Genomic DNA, 15,556 nt, shown 5'->3' with positions numbered 1-15,556 from the left:
TGCACAAAATCAAAAATTCATGTAAGAGGTGGTTCTTTTAAAGATGGTGACCTTGAGCAGTTGGAAGTGGTAAACTCTAACCTGGGTACCACCTTCTCTGAACTAGGGAAAGTTGCTCTTCATTGCAAGAAGAATTTTGACCCTTGTGCTTTTCTGCATAGGTTGGCTGGGATAAGAATTGGAATCTTGTTCCTTATTTTGATGCTTGTTCCTTCTCTGATAGTTGATTGCAAAACATAGTTTTGGGGACACTTTTGCCCTGCCTTATGATATTTTGTACCCTGTGGTTTGGCACGGTTCTGTCTTGGTTCATGGTTTTTGAATGTCGGCATGACATAATGGAGTAAAGTCATCTGGTTCAGAGTCTCATGTCATCAGTATGCCACTCTGGGAAGCATTGATTGAAGGGTGATCTAGAAATGTGTTGGCCGTGTTAAACTGATGAGTGTACAAAACTTGCTGTGCAAGTGTGTCGGCTTCATACCTTCAGGAACTTTGTTTTCACAAGATGGGGATCTCTGAAAGAGAGCCCTAAGATTGGTATATATACACAGACCTTCAACTGAACATGTGACAGGTGGATGCTGGAAGAGCCTACGTGACTCCACTTCTCCCCACCCATCCCCCATTCTGCATCTGAAGACGGCTATGAAACTAGAAGCATGCTTTTCTCCAGAACTCTGTATCAGGCTAGGTGTCAAGCAAAACGGAGAATGGAGAAGACTAATTTGATCATGCTCATGATGTTTCCCAAATTTGTCTCCTCTGATAAAGAGTTTTGGAGAACTCAAAAGCTCTGAAGTTCACTACTTTGTGAATTTCAGTTGCATTGAATACTAAAATAAATGTTTGGCTTATGATGCAGTCGATGGTGCTCACCAGCTATCCTTTATATGAGGTATGTGCCTTGGGGGGGATCTCCATATTCAGCAGGATTAGTGACTTATCTGGCAGTGCCTTCAAACTATTCATCATTGGAATACTCAAATGGATTTAGACCTACTCCAAGATCGTAACTAGGAACAAGTTTTGAATCTGTTTCAAGCCAACAGCTTAATCCTGGGAAGAATGTAACAGTTCATTCAGACCCCCATAAGGGTGGAGTAACTTTTTGAAGGGCTCTTGTTCGCTTAAGTCGGTACATGTTTGCAGCAGTGGGAGGTGCCAGAGTTCAGGCAATTCAATAGAAATGTCAGCAATTCTAGCCACTAGGTGATTTAAAAGATGTATAATTGCACACTTTGTTCCATAGAGGCCTCTATTGTGCTCGCAGTGCTTCTGAAGTACCAGCCAATTCTACATTTGCTGTGCTAGCAACTAAGAATTGAAAGTACTAACAGCTGCCACCACAATGCCGCATCACAAACCAAGATGTATACCCCCCAGGGATCAAAAATCTTGCCAAGAGGAATAGAGCTGGTCTCATTCCCTCTTGGGCTCTTTTTGCAAGTGATACTTAAATCCAATGTTTAAACAAGCTGCACTACGTAGAATGCATATTGTATCTTAAAAATGGTTCTCCTTTGCTTGTTATGCCATGTTAACAGTAGTGCAAAAAAAAAAAAGGGTTTGCCTTTTGGGGCTGTGATCTTGTATATCCTTTCTAGGAGTAAGCCTTACTGAATACGATGACCTTATTTCTGAGTAAACACGCTGTCAGTCTTTAACTGAAAAAGCCACAAAATCCTATGGTACTTCCAAGATTAACTTGGGACCAAATCCTAACCAACTTTCTAGTACTGATGCAGCCATGTCACCTGAATACCTGCTGCATTCTACGGTGTGGAATAGTCATGGAAGTTTCATCAAGGTACAGGAATGTTTATTCCCTTGCTTCAGGACTGCATTGCAGCTGAATCAGCACTGGAAAGTTGGACAGGACTGGACCCTTAGTTACTGCAGCAAGAACCCAGTTCATTCCCCTTAGCTGGACTTCAAGCATCTGAAGTACGTTCTACATTACAAAATATTTGTCTCTAAAGCCCTATACAGGATTTTCTGTGTATGATAGCAAGATTTGTTGGTGAAACCAGCTATGGATAGATAGAATTGGTTATAGTGGTTGTAGTTATGGCTGCAATCCTGAACATATTTCTGGCTGAACTCTAATTGGTGAGACTGTCCACTCAAAACTGGAGTATCAAATCAAAATTGATAGCTGTTGCTGTAACCTGGATGCAGACAGCTGTGCTAGAGATAGCAAAATCTTTTCAGAAAGTTGAAAGGGGAATCTCTACTTCTTATGGTGTGCAATGCTGTTTGACCTCTCTTTTTCTTGTGACTAGAGGCAACAAAAAGTTGTCTGAAATACACACATCTTGGCCTATAGCACAAGAAGAGATATTTTCCAACTATTCCTAGCTCTTTCTGTGTTCAGCTTTAGGATTTGTGGTCTTGGTTGCCAGCTGAAGCCACAAGCCTCTCCAAATCGGTATGATAATAGCTGCCTTCTCTGGTGGATTTGCTCATTAGGATATCGGAAACACCACTTTAAACATTATTGTCTAAAACAAGGTTTTTGAAAAAACATCGGCATCCTGATAAGCAGAGCTTATTCTTTTTTTTCCTCCAGACAGCTCCCCTGACAGCTAAATTTATCTAGTAGGATTATGGATTTCCCTAGGCATTTTTTTCACTTTCAATCTGTGAAACTACACCTCATATTTCACCGCATCAGTTTTGCAAGCAACATCTTGCATAGGTGGAGTTGGAGATAAGCAATCCAGGTTCCTTCCTTGTTTTATCTCTTAGAAAAGTGTTTTTCCTGTGCCTTAATTTGTCTTTTCAATTACTCCCTCGTTTCGCAAGGCTTGCCAGCAATAATTATGAGATTTTGGAATACAACCTAGTGAGACCTATACTTCTGGGCAGAGATCTCTTCTTTTTAAGAAAAGAAAAATCTTGCTTGTACTGAAGATCAGTTTTGGCAGGTGGTATTGATTACAAGGAATATTCGTTAATCTAGGGTTTATATGGTTGCCAACTTTTCGACTGGCCTTTGTAGCTTTACTGGATTGCGCTGACATTATCTTCTGCAGATGTGTATTTCCATACAGTGTCTGCTGCTTTCCACAGATAAAGCAGCTGAACAAGGCACAGGAGCAAACTAGGGCTGCCACTGAACAAGGAAAAAGCCTAAACTAGTGAGAGTCACAAAGAAGTGAAACATTTACTGTGCAGTGTTTGCTGCTACATTGGTGCAACATCCAAGTAACATTTGTTATATCCTAAACCTGTCCTACACAAAGCAGAAGGGACAGTGAGCCCAAATAGCTCCACAGTGGCAGAGCCTTCCCAGTAACTCCCAGAAACACTGACACCAGTTGCCAGCCATGGGGCCTGTGCAAGGAGCCAATTTCTGCAACTTATAACTGCAGTCCTGGTGGCCAGGGAAGTGCCACAGGATGAACTAAGCCGAGGTTGGAGACGGAGCTGGTCCAAGAAGTGGCTACTCCAGACCAATGATCCTTGGTGGTCTCCAGGAATGAGCAATACGGTGGCAGCTGCTTCTGCCAACCACACTGCTTGATTCTTCTTTGTGGCATATACAGGCCTTGCCATTTTGACGCACATGCCCTTAGGACAGGATTGACATTTTGCTAGATTATAATAAGTCTGTAGTGATTTTCAGGTTTAGGCTGGCACCTTTTTGGTATGATGCTTGAAGAGTACAATTGTTGCAGATCAGAGGAAAGTCTCATGTAGTTCAGAGTCTGGGAAAGTCCTTCCTTTCAGGGAGGGAAGGACAAGGCTGGTAGAAAGTCAACATTCCACAGTGACATTTTGCTGCAATATTTCCTAGAACAGTTTTGTGTTGAACTCCTCCTGTACATTCTACCCCCCCCCTTAATTGCAGTAGATCATTTTCTGACTGTTAAGTCACTTATCATCTTCTGACTATTAAAAGCAGGCATTTTGGATATTAGGCACAATTATTGGAATACTTGCTCTATAAGTAAGCTAATAGAGCACCCTCAGCTCTCCACCTCTCTTCTAAAAATTCCTGATCTTCAGATCTGTATTTATAGGTTTGTTCTTGATAACCAGCCATCTCTCAAGAATGAAGGGGATAGATTATCACACTGCCCCCTTTCCCTTTTTCTCCTAAGATGTTTGATCATTTTTTTCCTCATTCATCATGGAAATCATCTGCAAAGAATGTGGAAACTAGCCACATACTCAAAACAACATGGAAGGGTTTTTATAGGGAGCACAGAGTTGGCAGGCCAATAACATGGCTTTGATATCCTGTTGTCGCCATGCTGCAAGCTCTTGACTTCTCAGTTACATTATGCACCTAGACCCACATACTCCATTTAACATGGTACTATCATTTTTTAATTGCTGCATCCACTCCATGATATCTGTTTTCAGTGTGTATTTGGAAGAAATATATCAACATGCTTTGAGTAGCCCCATCACAAAAAGCTGTAAATAAACATAAGTATTCCATGTCCTCAACTATGAGACGTGCACTTAGCTAAATGTTTATGAAACTTATGGTCTCAATTTATTTCACTTTTCCACACCATACTAAAAGTGCTTTTGAGGATCACAAAATAAGACGACATAAGAACATTTCATAAACTACCACTCACTGTTTGGTTTTCCCTAAACTAGCGTACTACAAAGGCTGTTTCTTTTCCAAAGAACCTAATCGAGACCCATCATTATGGCTGACGGTTCTGGTTTGATTACCCTATTGCTCCTCATTCTGTGAATGATCACCAGTTTGCCAAGATTAATGCAACAGCCTGAAAAACGTTAGTATGATCTAGGGCTTGGTCTTTGGAGCTTATTTTCAATGCCTGAAATGGGCTATGGCTTTTTAATAATAGTAAATAAAGATTGGCTTCAAGCCTCCTCGGAGTCCTTTCATCTCCCCATGAAGTTAACCATAGCCTGGCCACATACATCTGGATTTGTGTTGAAAAAGCATGTTGATCAGAAAGAATGACTTCAAGAAGGTTTGGGCCTCCACACCCATAGCCACATGAAGACACATTGCATAAGCATTGCTAAATACGATGCGAAATGATTGTAACCTAGTAGCTTAAGTTTCTGCTTTCTCTTTTCTTGCATGTACAGGTGGAACCTATTTATCCATGTTAGTTCTGTTCCATGATTCCGTGTGATTAACAAAAAACACGTTGTGCTAAATTCCATAGTTATGCAAATACACTGTAGCCTGATACTTCCAGATGGAAAGAAACTAAGGCAGCTGTTATCAATCCCTCTGCTCCGTACTCAGCCCTCCCCAGTGCCAGCTGTCCTGCTGAGCTTTTAAGAGTCCAGCCCCATGTGTTTCTACTCAGAAGTAATCCCCATTGTAGTCAATGGGGCTTACTCCCAGGAAAGTGTGGAGAGGATTGTAGGCTAAATCACATGCTTTGCTTGCTGGGAAGGCTTGCTTGTGTCAGTGATTGCCTGCACCATGTGGAGGGGGGGGGGGAATTTGGCAAACACTCCCTGGGTTTTTTAAAGCAATCCCCTCTGTTGCTACCACACCTGCCCCTGTGTGAGTGAGTGAGTGTGAGCGAGCTCCACCTTGCTGCACCTTGTGTTCTCGCTACAGAGGTTTTCTGCCCCCCCCTTCCGCTGGCTCAGTGGCTCCAGGAATGTTACTGTTCCTTGCAAGGGGAACCTCTTCCAGGGCTATTTCCCTGCCTGGGTGAGGCGAAGCCTTTTTGCAGTGTTTTGGGCTGCCTGGAAATGGAGCGAGATGCCAGCACAGGGCAAAGGAGGCAAAGGTGTGTGTGACTTTCAGTACCCCCACCCCATTAGCGTTGAGACAAATCTGCAGATTAAAAAATCTGTGGATAATAGGCTGCGCCTGTATGGCTCAAATATTCAATAACAAGTATGGCAAAGTTGATGACACCCCATGCTGTGGCATGTGTTCCGTCCCCCTCTCCTCGACGTATGCAGTATCTAAATGATTGCTATAGAACTGGCTGCATTTTAACAAATTTCTGTATGATTAAATGTGCTCCTAAAAGGAACACAGTATTTCTATTAATTTTTGCAAAAATAAGACTTGACAAGCCACTTATAAAAAAATCCTATAAATCATACTAAAGGAGCACAGCACTAGATATGTGTTCCAGTGAAATGTTTCAAATTCTTCCTGGACCAAACTAGCATGCAACGGAGACTTTATTTGGAAAGGATGAGGAGGACAGAGAATTGGCACCCAGAAGGTTCATATGGGAGTGTTGCACTTTGGTCTTCTTGACTCTGTTCTAGGACCGATCATAAATATTTGTGCCTGTGATGTTGTCATGGATATCTAGCTTTCCAAATGCTGAGCACTCAGGATAAAAAAAGTTGTCTTAGAAATCAAGGCTTCATATGAATTATGTGAAATGCTAGAACCTTGGTAAAACCTGTAGATAATATCTTTAATTGGGAAGCATGATCTTACACTTTAATTTTTTGTCCCCCTGCAGATGTCCATTAACCAGCAGCCATCGGGAAGAGGCGTCTCTTGCTTAAGATGCAGAGGAATGTGCACTGGCTTTGAGCCACATCCATGGAGGTATCTACAACCACCTGGATTCTTGTTTCTTCACTTGGCTTTTGTCTAGTTCTGGCATGATCGTAGCACAACTACTGATGAGCAAATTCAGTGGTGCTACATTGTAGAAAAGATACCGTCTGATCCTCTTAAGATCAGTGTTTGTGTAGCTAGGAATTCAGTGAGATGTGTGTTTCCAACTATACTATCCTACAGAGGTTGCCATGGTCCTAGCAAGGATCCATGCCCAACCCATCAGAAGGCCAGGCCAAGATCTGAACCCTTGTTCCTGTTGCCAATAGTAATACCCAGCTCATTATTAGGTAGGCAGACTGGGGGTACCATGAAGGACAAAGCAACTTGGCAGTACTGAAGACTCTCTTTGAATGGTGTTATGGTCTGTCCAAAGACTTTAGCTCTAAATGATAAATATGTCTGAGTTTGATAAACATGCAATGCACTGTGTAGATAACTCCAGATTCAAATTTTGTTGATGGGACACTGACTTGGTGCATATAGTGCCAGCTTTGAGGACTTGTTCCTTTCCCAATTGGCATGGCAATGATGCACCAGAAGAACAAACCATGTGCCCTGCAGGAACGGTACTGCATTCAGTTCTTCCATGCTGCTCGTCTCTTCAGCATCCCATGTACCAAGTCTTTCATTCAAATGTGGCTGTAGAGGAGGTGTTAACCCACCAGCAGATTATACTACTCAGCCCAGCAACTGTTAACAGTTTTCGTCTTACTGTACACCAGTGGTTTTCAAACTCTCATGGAGAGTTTGAGCCACTGTAAGTGCTTGCGGGGGTGGGGGGGAGGCAGCAGGGTCAGGTGGATTGCTAAAGTGCCCTCACTCAGCTTTTACTTTCACTGCTGCAGGGAGCCCTGCCAAAGGTTCGCACTGGGCTCCCCACACCCTAGGGAGGCTGCAGGAGGCTTGGGTAAGTGCACCCAAGCCCCTGCAGCCTCCTGAGCTGCCTCCTCCCTGCCTCCAGGTTGCCCCCGCCCCTTAAGGGGGCAGAGGCCAGGGCCCACAGGGGCTGCAGTTTGAAAAGCCCTGCCGTACACTGACCTCTATGGTCTCGTCCATGGTCTTCACCTCTTATGGTGGTGCTTCCAGAGACTCTTCCGGATTCTGTGGCTCTGTTTTTAGGGCAACTATCCATAGTAGTAAATTGTCTGTCCCTCTTCCTCTACTGGCTCCTTGTAGTAAAAAATGTTTCCAGACAGCTGCAGAACTCAGGAGTTTTTCAGCAGTTTTCAACCACTGTGCTTCAAAGTCCCATAGCTCACCTGTAGACTTCATTGCACCCCAATGTGCTATGGCACATTGCTACTAATGTAGCTTACAAAGTAACTTTATATGGGACAATATAGCCTTTTTTGCCTCTTAACTATCCTGACTTAATAGGAAACACATTTTCTCAACCTCAGTAGGTCGTTGTTGCGATGCCACATTAAAAACTGCATAGCTACTCAACTGAGCAGACGATGTATAAACATTACTCTGGCTAGTAAAACACATAGCATCCCTGGTCTGCCTTAAATTTTTCAGATTTAGTAGCTAAGCTAGTAGTTGTCTTTAGTTCTGCTGCTTTTCATGTTTTGAATGGTTACACTGTTTGTCCAAAGGTCAGTGTATATAATTTGTGTCCCTGACTTTGCCCCTTCTGATAGTGGGTAGCTGTTGAGACATTCCAGTCAAAGGACACCAGTCTTTTAGCAGTGATGTCATGTTTCAAAAATGTCACATTCCTTAAGCCTCTGCTCCCAAGGGAACTGTTTGTAGACTCAAGTGGCCCTTTTGAATGAAAATATTCAGAGCCTTTGATATATCTGTTCAGCCAGCAGTCGCATAAACTACCAGGCATGTCCTGAATGTAGTCTGTTTTGATTTCAGTGGGAAAACATTTTCAGACCAGTGATCCAAGACACACACACACACACACACACACACACACACACAGCAACATCAATTCTGCCTCTATTCAATTGCAGATGGGCTTCTCCCATTATAATGATGTCTTTGTAACTTGCTGGCAACACAGCAAGTTACAAAGTTTGCTCAAAGCTAGCACTTAAAAGCTGGTTCTGCTTGTGCATGGTTTTGTCTCTGGTATGGGCAAGTAACACAACTGTATCTGCTAGATATCGCCCTCTCACCCAATTCATCTAAGATTGCTCACTTCACCTTGCTACCTGTGTTGAAAGCAAAAAATCTTCAACTTCCATTTTAGTTTCCCGGTTTTGTGAAGATCTAAATGTTTTGTTTCTCCTTCCGATGATATTGTAATACTGGCCCCAAATTTTGAGAATTTTTGTCTTTTGGTCTTGCATACTTCCACACTTCAGAGGAAGACCCTTGCTGTTCTGTCTACTGCAGTGTCTCTCAACACTTGTCTTCTACTGTACCACTTCACATGGTCCACCTATTCAGAGTACCACTGGAATTAACTGGCAGTGACATCATTGCCAGTTACTTCTGGGTTAGGAGGCCAGATGTGATGTGAAAAACACCAGTAAGAGGCTCAGGGCAGACAGGAGGGCTTGTCCAAGTGTGGAAAAGCATGCTTTGGAGCTCTGCCTGCTGAGCTGAGACTCCTACTGCTATTTGTCGCATGCCTGGTCTCATTGCTAGGCAGCAGGGGTCCACAGGTCCTGTGAATACCCCAGACACCACCTCAAGTGCCACTGGTGATACCTGCACCACTGGTTAAGAAACACTGGTCTATTGTAAGGAACTTGGGGTGAACTCAGGCTTTCCAAAACTACTATAATCTGGATTGTGCCACTTCAGAAAGCAGGTGGTGAACTCAAATGGGCCAAAAATCCCCAAATGCAGAAAGCAAGTCAAACATATCAAGACCTGGCAAGACAGCTTTACCCTGGGTGTGGTAGCTTTACATATACAGTTAGACTTTTGACAAACAAAAGGATTCAAACATATGAACAGTGCTTCCCAATCTTTTTTTCTGAAAAGTAGTATAGTCCTAGGACGACTATATTAGTGACATGAACTACACAGAAGCTTGTGCAGAATCTGTTAAGCCTAGAAGCAAGGCCTTTTTACTGTGATCATACTGAGGCTATAATCTTCTCAATGGGGTCTGACTATACAGTATATTCCCGGTATCTTCAGATTTTGACTGCAGATGCTGCAGGTACCAGTGAAGAGCCACTTTGGTTTGATGAGCAAGCTGGAAGTGGCATGAACAAGTATATTCACATATCCTCAGGGGGTCCTAGAACAGATTTCCCAATGGCTAAAGAGGTTGCACTGTACAGTTCACAACACTTCAAGGTCTTCTCCCCTCAAAAGGCTTATGACTGGGAGGGCATTTTATGGTTCTGTAGAACTGCTGCTGCAGGGCTGTATATATTTCCTTCATTGGAAGCTATCTGAAGCCTGAAGGGATGGGATGCAAAAGTGTTTAAAGAACTATTTAATTCTTTCCCTACTCTTCCTGCAATAACTTCACTACAAACTAAAGATAGAAAGGTGCATGGTGATAGTAACTGGTGACATTTGGACTTGGTGAGGCCAATGCATTTTTGCTCATGCATCATTGCCACAATACACACATGCAATTTTCTTATGTATATGTACACTTTTGGATAACCAGCGTATGCCAAACAAAAGCACTTCACTGATATTCCCCCTGTAATGTATTTGTCAAAAGCATTAATCAGCCACTCTGGCAAATAGCAACTGATAATGCAAGAAGTGATTATCGCACTAGATCTGCACCCTGAGGTCCATAAAATTATACCAGTGAGTGAAGTACTTTGAACACATAGAAACATTATATAAACACTATCATCATTGTCTATACTCGGTACCAATTTCCATAGTTCTTGTAGATTATCTTTCCTGCAAAATAAATATGAGAACATAGAGACACCTAAAAATCTCCTGGAGATATTCAGGCCAGTCGTGGAAGTATGGCAACGTAGGACGCAACTGCACAAAGTTACACTTTAAGTGTATGTTAAAGTATCATTAGACATTTCAGATGTAGCTAGGTCACATGGGCTAGTCACTTCTCAAAGCTTAATCACAGGGTTTTTGTGAGGATAAAAGGGGGTTGAGGGAATGACATGCTTGGCACTTAGAGCTCCTTGGAGAGACTGGACTTGGATTTCAACATACCAGTTCAGACTCCCTAACTGCGGGTTCTGAACCCATGGTGGAAGCTGTACCTGAACTCCTGGACAACAATGGAGGTGCTCTCTGGTGGCATCTGGGAGCCTTTCTGAGTCCTGTAGAGGCCGTGGCCTCTATGAGCTTCAGATCCCCCCCTCCAAGTAGTTTAAAGGATACTTTCAACTAGTTCCAATTATAACCTATAATTTGCTCTGGGCCTCAGCAGGGCTCCAAACATGACCGGAACAAGGTTCTGGTCGCATTTGAAGTCGCTGTGGCTTGGAACCTGTAGATTACATTATTCATGGGTTTTGGTATCTGGGGGGGGTCCTGTGAACTGATCCCCTGCTGATATTGAGACGCCACCTGTACAGCGGTTTTTTGGTGGGAGGTAGAAGATGCCAAGGACAAATCTGAAAAGCCTACTAGGCCAGGCCTACTCTTCTGCACCAACTGTGTCTGTCAGACTAGGAACAGAGACTGTTGCAATGAGAAGGGGTATCTGCTGTTCATAACTGTGCCTTTCTTCCTAATTTGGCACCTGGTTCCTATATGAAGTTGGCCAGCTGGAAGGAAGTAGTAACCTGAGTAGGGCCAACCCTACTCAAACCTCTTTTCCTCAGTTATAGGCTCATTGGGATTATGTTATTGGCTGAAAATTGCCTCCAAACAGCTGGCAACCTTGGCAGCAATTGGCTGAAAATGTTGATAATTCCTTAAGAAGGAATTATCAAAACTTTCAGCCAATTGCTGATGAGAGAAAGGGCAGAAACAGTTGGAACAAGCAAATTGGCCCTCCCTGCACTATTAGAAAGAAGTCTTCTCATGTGAGGTTCTAGTCTGCAAGCCCTCTCTAGGGCTATCAAGGGAAGAGAGAGGCCTGAATGGAAAGCCAGCTTGAAACTAGAGACCGACACAGTGGCATACGAAGAGGCTGCATCAGCTCTGGAAAATGGGATAGGATTTAGCTCTTACCCTAAGTTGTTGACTGTGTCACAGAGAAATCTTTGATTTAGGGCACAGTCCTAACCAGGTCTACTCAGAAGTGTGTCCTAGTTTGTTCAATGGGGCTTACTCTCAGGAAAGTGTGGTTAGGATTGCAGCCTCGGTCAAATTAAACCTTTACCTGCATTTTTCATTTCATTTTTTTTTCCTTGGAGTGGCCAACCCCAATTTGTCCCTATTGAGAAGCCTCCACTAATGCATGGAAATAGAGCATGACAGGACTGTGATTCCATCAGTGCGTATGGCACACTTACACATATCCAAGCCTTGAGGAGCATACAGTCTAGAAGGCTCATGCAGTCTCTATTCCTCCCTTACATTTGGATCTACACATGCAGCATGACTTAGTTGTGTTGGTAAACTTTACTGGGTAAACTTGCATCGTGCTGTAGTAGTAAGTCCCATGTTGTTCAGAGGGGTTTGTTCCCAGGAAAGTGTGCGAAGTTTTGTAGCCCTAGTTCCTTGGCGTACACAGAAGATATTGCATATGTACTGAATGCCTGGAGCTGTACTGTGCTAGTCATGAAGGGACAGCAGAAAAATGTGGCCAAGGGCAGCCAGGATACAAGAGCAGTTCCTTCGGTTATGCCCTGGCTCTGTGTTGGAGATGCACAGTACCTTGGATTATTGCCTGTAGTTAATGAGGCATAAGCAATGTCTCTTTGCTGGCTGTTTTTCACTGTTAGTGAAACTTGCTTGGATACAGTTTCCTCCACCCCTGGCGTGATGAGCAAGAAGCCATTAATAATAGGGCCCTAATATTTGCATTAACAACCAGTGATATCATCAGTGCAAAAAAGATGGACTTTGTGTCATTAAAAAAAAGTCATTTTTACTGTGTGTACCACTTTGAGATGCGGTTCTAGAAATGCTTTTAAAGGGAGCTATCTGGAGTGAAGCCACTGGGATGGTGATTCCATTTACTCTAAGCAATGGTGCCAGTACATCATCCTACCAACATAAAAACACATGCTCAGCTTCACCTACATTATGGCTACTCTGAAGCTGGGAAATGCTTTTTTAATATCCAATGATGGTATTACCTGCTGTTAATGCAATGGCCTGCAATATATAAAATCTGAAAGAATATACTTGATGGCTTATAACCTGCAAAGTAAAGACATATAAAATTTAAACAGACTCAGTTTTGCATTCAAGCTCTCAAGCCCATGCCAAGCATGCTATAAATTTGCTGTATGGGAACTGGGGTTACCCAAGCACTTACATGGGGAGTGGGGGTGGAATAACTCTGGTAGAGCATATTTGCAAATGCAAGATCCCACCACTGGTCCCACTCCCCTCCCAGGACCTGATCTGCAACACCCCCCACGCTCACCTGTTCTCCCTTACCTTTTGTGTCTTCACAATAACCCTGTGATGTAGCTGCCTGAGCAGGACTGACTTTCAGAGGTGCAGGGCAAAGATGGCAATAAGAGGTTGTGAAGGATTACATCAAGAACTCGGTTTTGGTAAGGCAGTACTATTATTGGATTGAATCTAAGCCTTCTCTTGCGCACAGGCTTTGAAAGGTTGTGACTCCCCCAAATGAAACGCAGTGACCCATAGGTTGAAGGGCACTGTTCTAGAACATGCTGTAGCTCCCTGATCAGAAGCTAATTTTCCTGGGGGCCTCTTTCAGAAACAAGAAAGATGTGGCAGGCCAAGGTCTCAATTCTCCCCATACTCCCACTAGACATGCCAGCAAGTTCTGTTGCTACAGATGCTACACTTAAGGCAAACATGGCAGCTGTAGGAACCAGTCACCATCTGAGGGCTGGATTTAGCCCAGGCCTTTCCTATGCCCACTCTTGCTTCAAGCACTTGAGAATTTTTTTTCCCCTAACAATTGCACAACTTGAGCATCTCATGGCAAAAAGCCTTTTGTTCTGGTGCAAACTTCTCTTATTGGTGTGGTATCTAATTTTTTTTTGTTTCCAATATTAATATTTACAGTATTAACCCAAACTTGATAAGTGTCTCTGGGTGAGGAAATTCAGAGGGGGGGCATGATGGACTTCTTTCCATCATAAGATCCCAAAACACAAGGAAGGGGTTGACATGATAAATGACGAATCAACAATGTGTATCGAAGAATTATCCTTATTTGCTAAATGGTAGTTTGGTCTGAAAGTGAATGTGTTAATGTCTAGGGTTTGAAACACTAGCTCTTTTATTACCTGCCCTGTGCCTTGAGGACTAGGCCTGCTAAAATATTAAAAGGAACGATCCTTTATATTAACTGCCTCCAGTGCTCATTTTTATAACTGAATGCATAACTTTGATATTTCTACTATGTGAGCAAATTATTTTAAAGGTGGGGCTGGCTTTGTCTATGAGGCAGAGTGAAGCAGCTGCTTCAGATGGGTTGGGAAAGCAGCAGACTCATACACCTCATGTCTGCCTACCAGCTTTCCTGGCATCAAGCCATTGCCTTCCAGGTTCTAGAGAGGTTCAAGAAGAGTAAGGGATGACAGTTGTTGAAGCTCCTGCCAGTTCTCAACTAGCAGGGGCTTCAGCCATTGCCACCCCTTGCCCAGATCACTCTCCAGGCGTTGGAGAATGAGTCAGAATTGGGGCAGTGGTGGTTGAAGTCCCTGCCAGTTGAGAGTTGGCAGGAGCCAAGCTGTTGCCTTCCTTCAGGTACTAGACTAGAGAGTGATCAGAAGGGCAAGGGGTGGCAGCATGCATGTGCTTGCCTAATAGGAGAGCTGGAGTTGAGCCCATGCCTAGGGTATGCTTGGGTCATCCTTGTCAATAGAGAAATGTCTCAAGGGCAAACTGGGGTCAGACAACAGAACATCATAACCTAGTATATCATGATTGATGGAAGCAAACTTCATTGCCAGGTCCCCAGGATCTCTGGCAGAGGTCTTTCCTAGCTTTGCTACCTGAGATCAAATGACTGGAGCTTCCAAAGCTGAAATCCAGAGACCTGAGCTTTGAGTGCCTACATGCTGTTGGTAAACTATCCAGAGAGAAATACCTTCTGCTGTAATGTCTTTTGGTTTGCACTAATTGAACATTAGCTTTAGAAACTCTGACTGTTAAAAACGGACAGTCGTATAAGATGGGAATATTTTGGATGTTCAATACGTCTGAATAATCCTCCAGCACTTAATAAACTAGATGCAAACAACAAGCGAGTATGCTATCATGTACATGTGACCCTATTCCTAAGCAGTCCAGTGGTTCATTGAGGTGCTTTATTAGTCACCAGTTGTCCCAGGCAAGCATCTCAAAAAAGCATATTGAGCCATTTTGGGTAGGCTGCCATGTGCAGATGCTGATGGCCTTGGAGGCTCAAGAATTGTGCAGGTCTGTTCTAGATCCTATACAGCTATTTCTATGCATATACATGCATTCCCTGGTATCCATGAGGGTTCTGTTCTGGAACCCTCTGTTAAGTAAAACTGTGGATGCCCCTTGCCTCAATACCCCAGTAAAGACCATGCTCATCCACCCGCAGCCTCTGCCAGGCTTAGAATGCCTCCTAGAGGTAAAAAAAAAAAAAAAAAAAAAGAGGCAACTTTCAGTTGAAAACATTAGGAGGGCTGGGAAAGCCCCAGAGGGGCTGCAATTATAATCTGTTTAATTGTACTTGTATTTCTGGTCTCCTTTCTACATGGCTAACTTTACTCTGTCATTCTTTATCCTTGATATGTGTTTCTTTTTTGCTTTTGCATATCCTCTAACATGAAAATAGGGATGTCCTTGTTTTCATACAGTGGCTAGAATGTTCATCATTCCTTCAGTATATCAGCCGCTGCACTGACATAAGCCAAGAAGATGTGCTGCTCTAGTTCATTAAAACACAATCGGGTTGTGGGACGACTATAATCAAACCTTCTAACAGGCCTCAGTAACCTGTGAAATGGCAGGCATTGCTGT

The 15,556-nt window shown here is 43.3% G+C and overlaps 1 protein-coding gene across 1 annotated transcript in view; it reads left to right on the top strand.

Moving 5' to 3' along the window:
• Nucleotides 1–15,556, top strand: part of LMCD1 (LIM and cysteine rich domains 1) — a 72,243-nt gene that overhangs the window by 29,730 nt on the left and 26,957 nt on the right. Inside the window, exon 2 of the mRNA XM_066615960.1 lies at nt 6,450–6,538. Within this exon, the coding sequence (XP_066472057.1) occupies nt 6,450–6,538 (89 nt within the window). The remainder of the gene's footprint in view (nt 1–6,449; nt 6,539–15,556) is intronic.

Source organism: Tiliqua scincoides, chromosome 2 (assembly GCF_035046505.1).
Source record: "Tiliqua scincoides isolate rTilSci1 chromosome 2, rTilSci1.hap2, whole genome shotgun sequence".
Classification (NCBI taxonomy): Eukaryota; Metazoa; Chordata; class Lepidosauria; order Squamata; family Scincidae; genus Tiliqua; species Tiliqua scincoides.
This window is presented reverse-complemented; position numbering and strand designations above follow the sequence as displayed.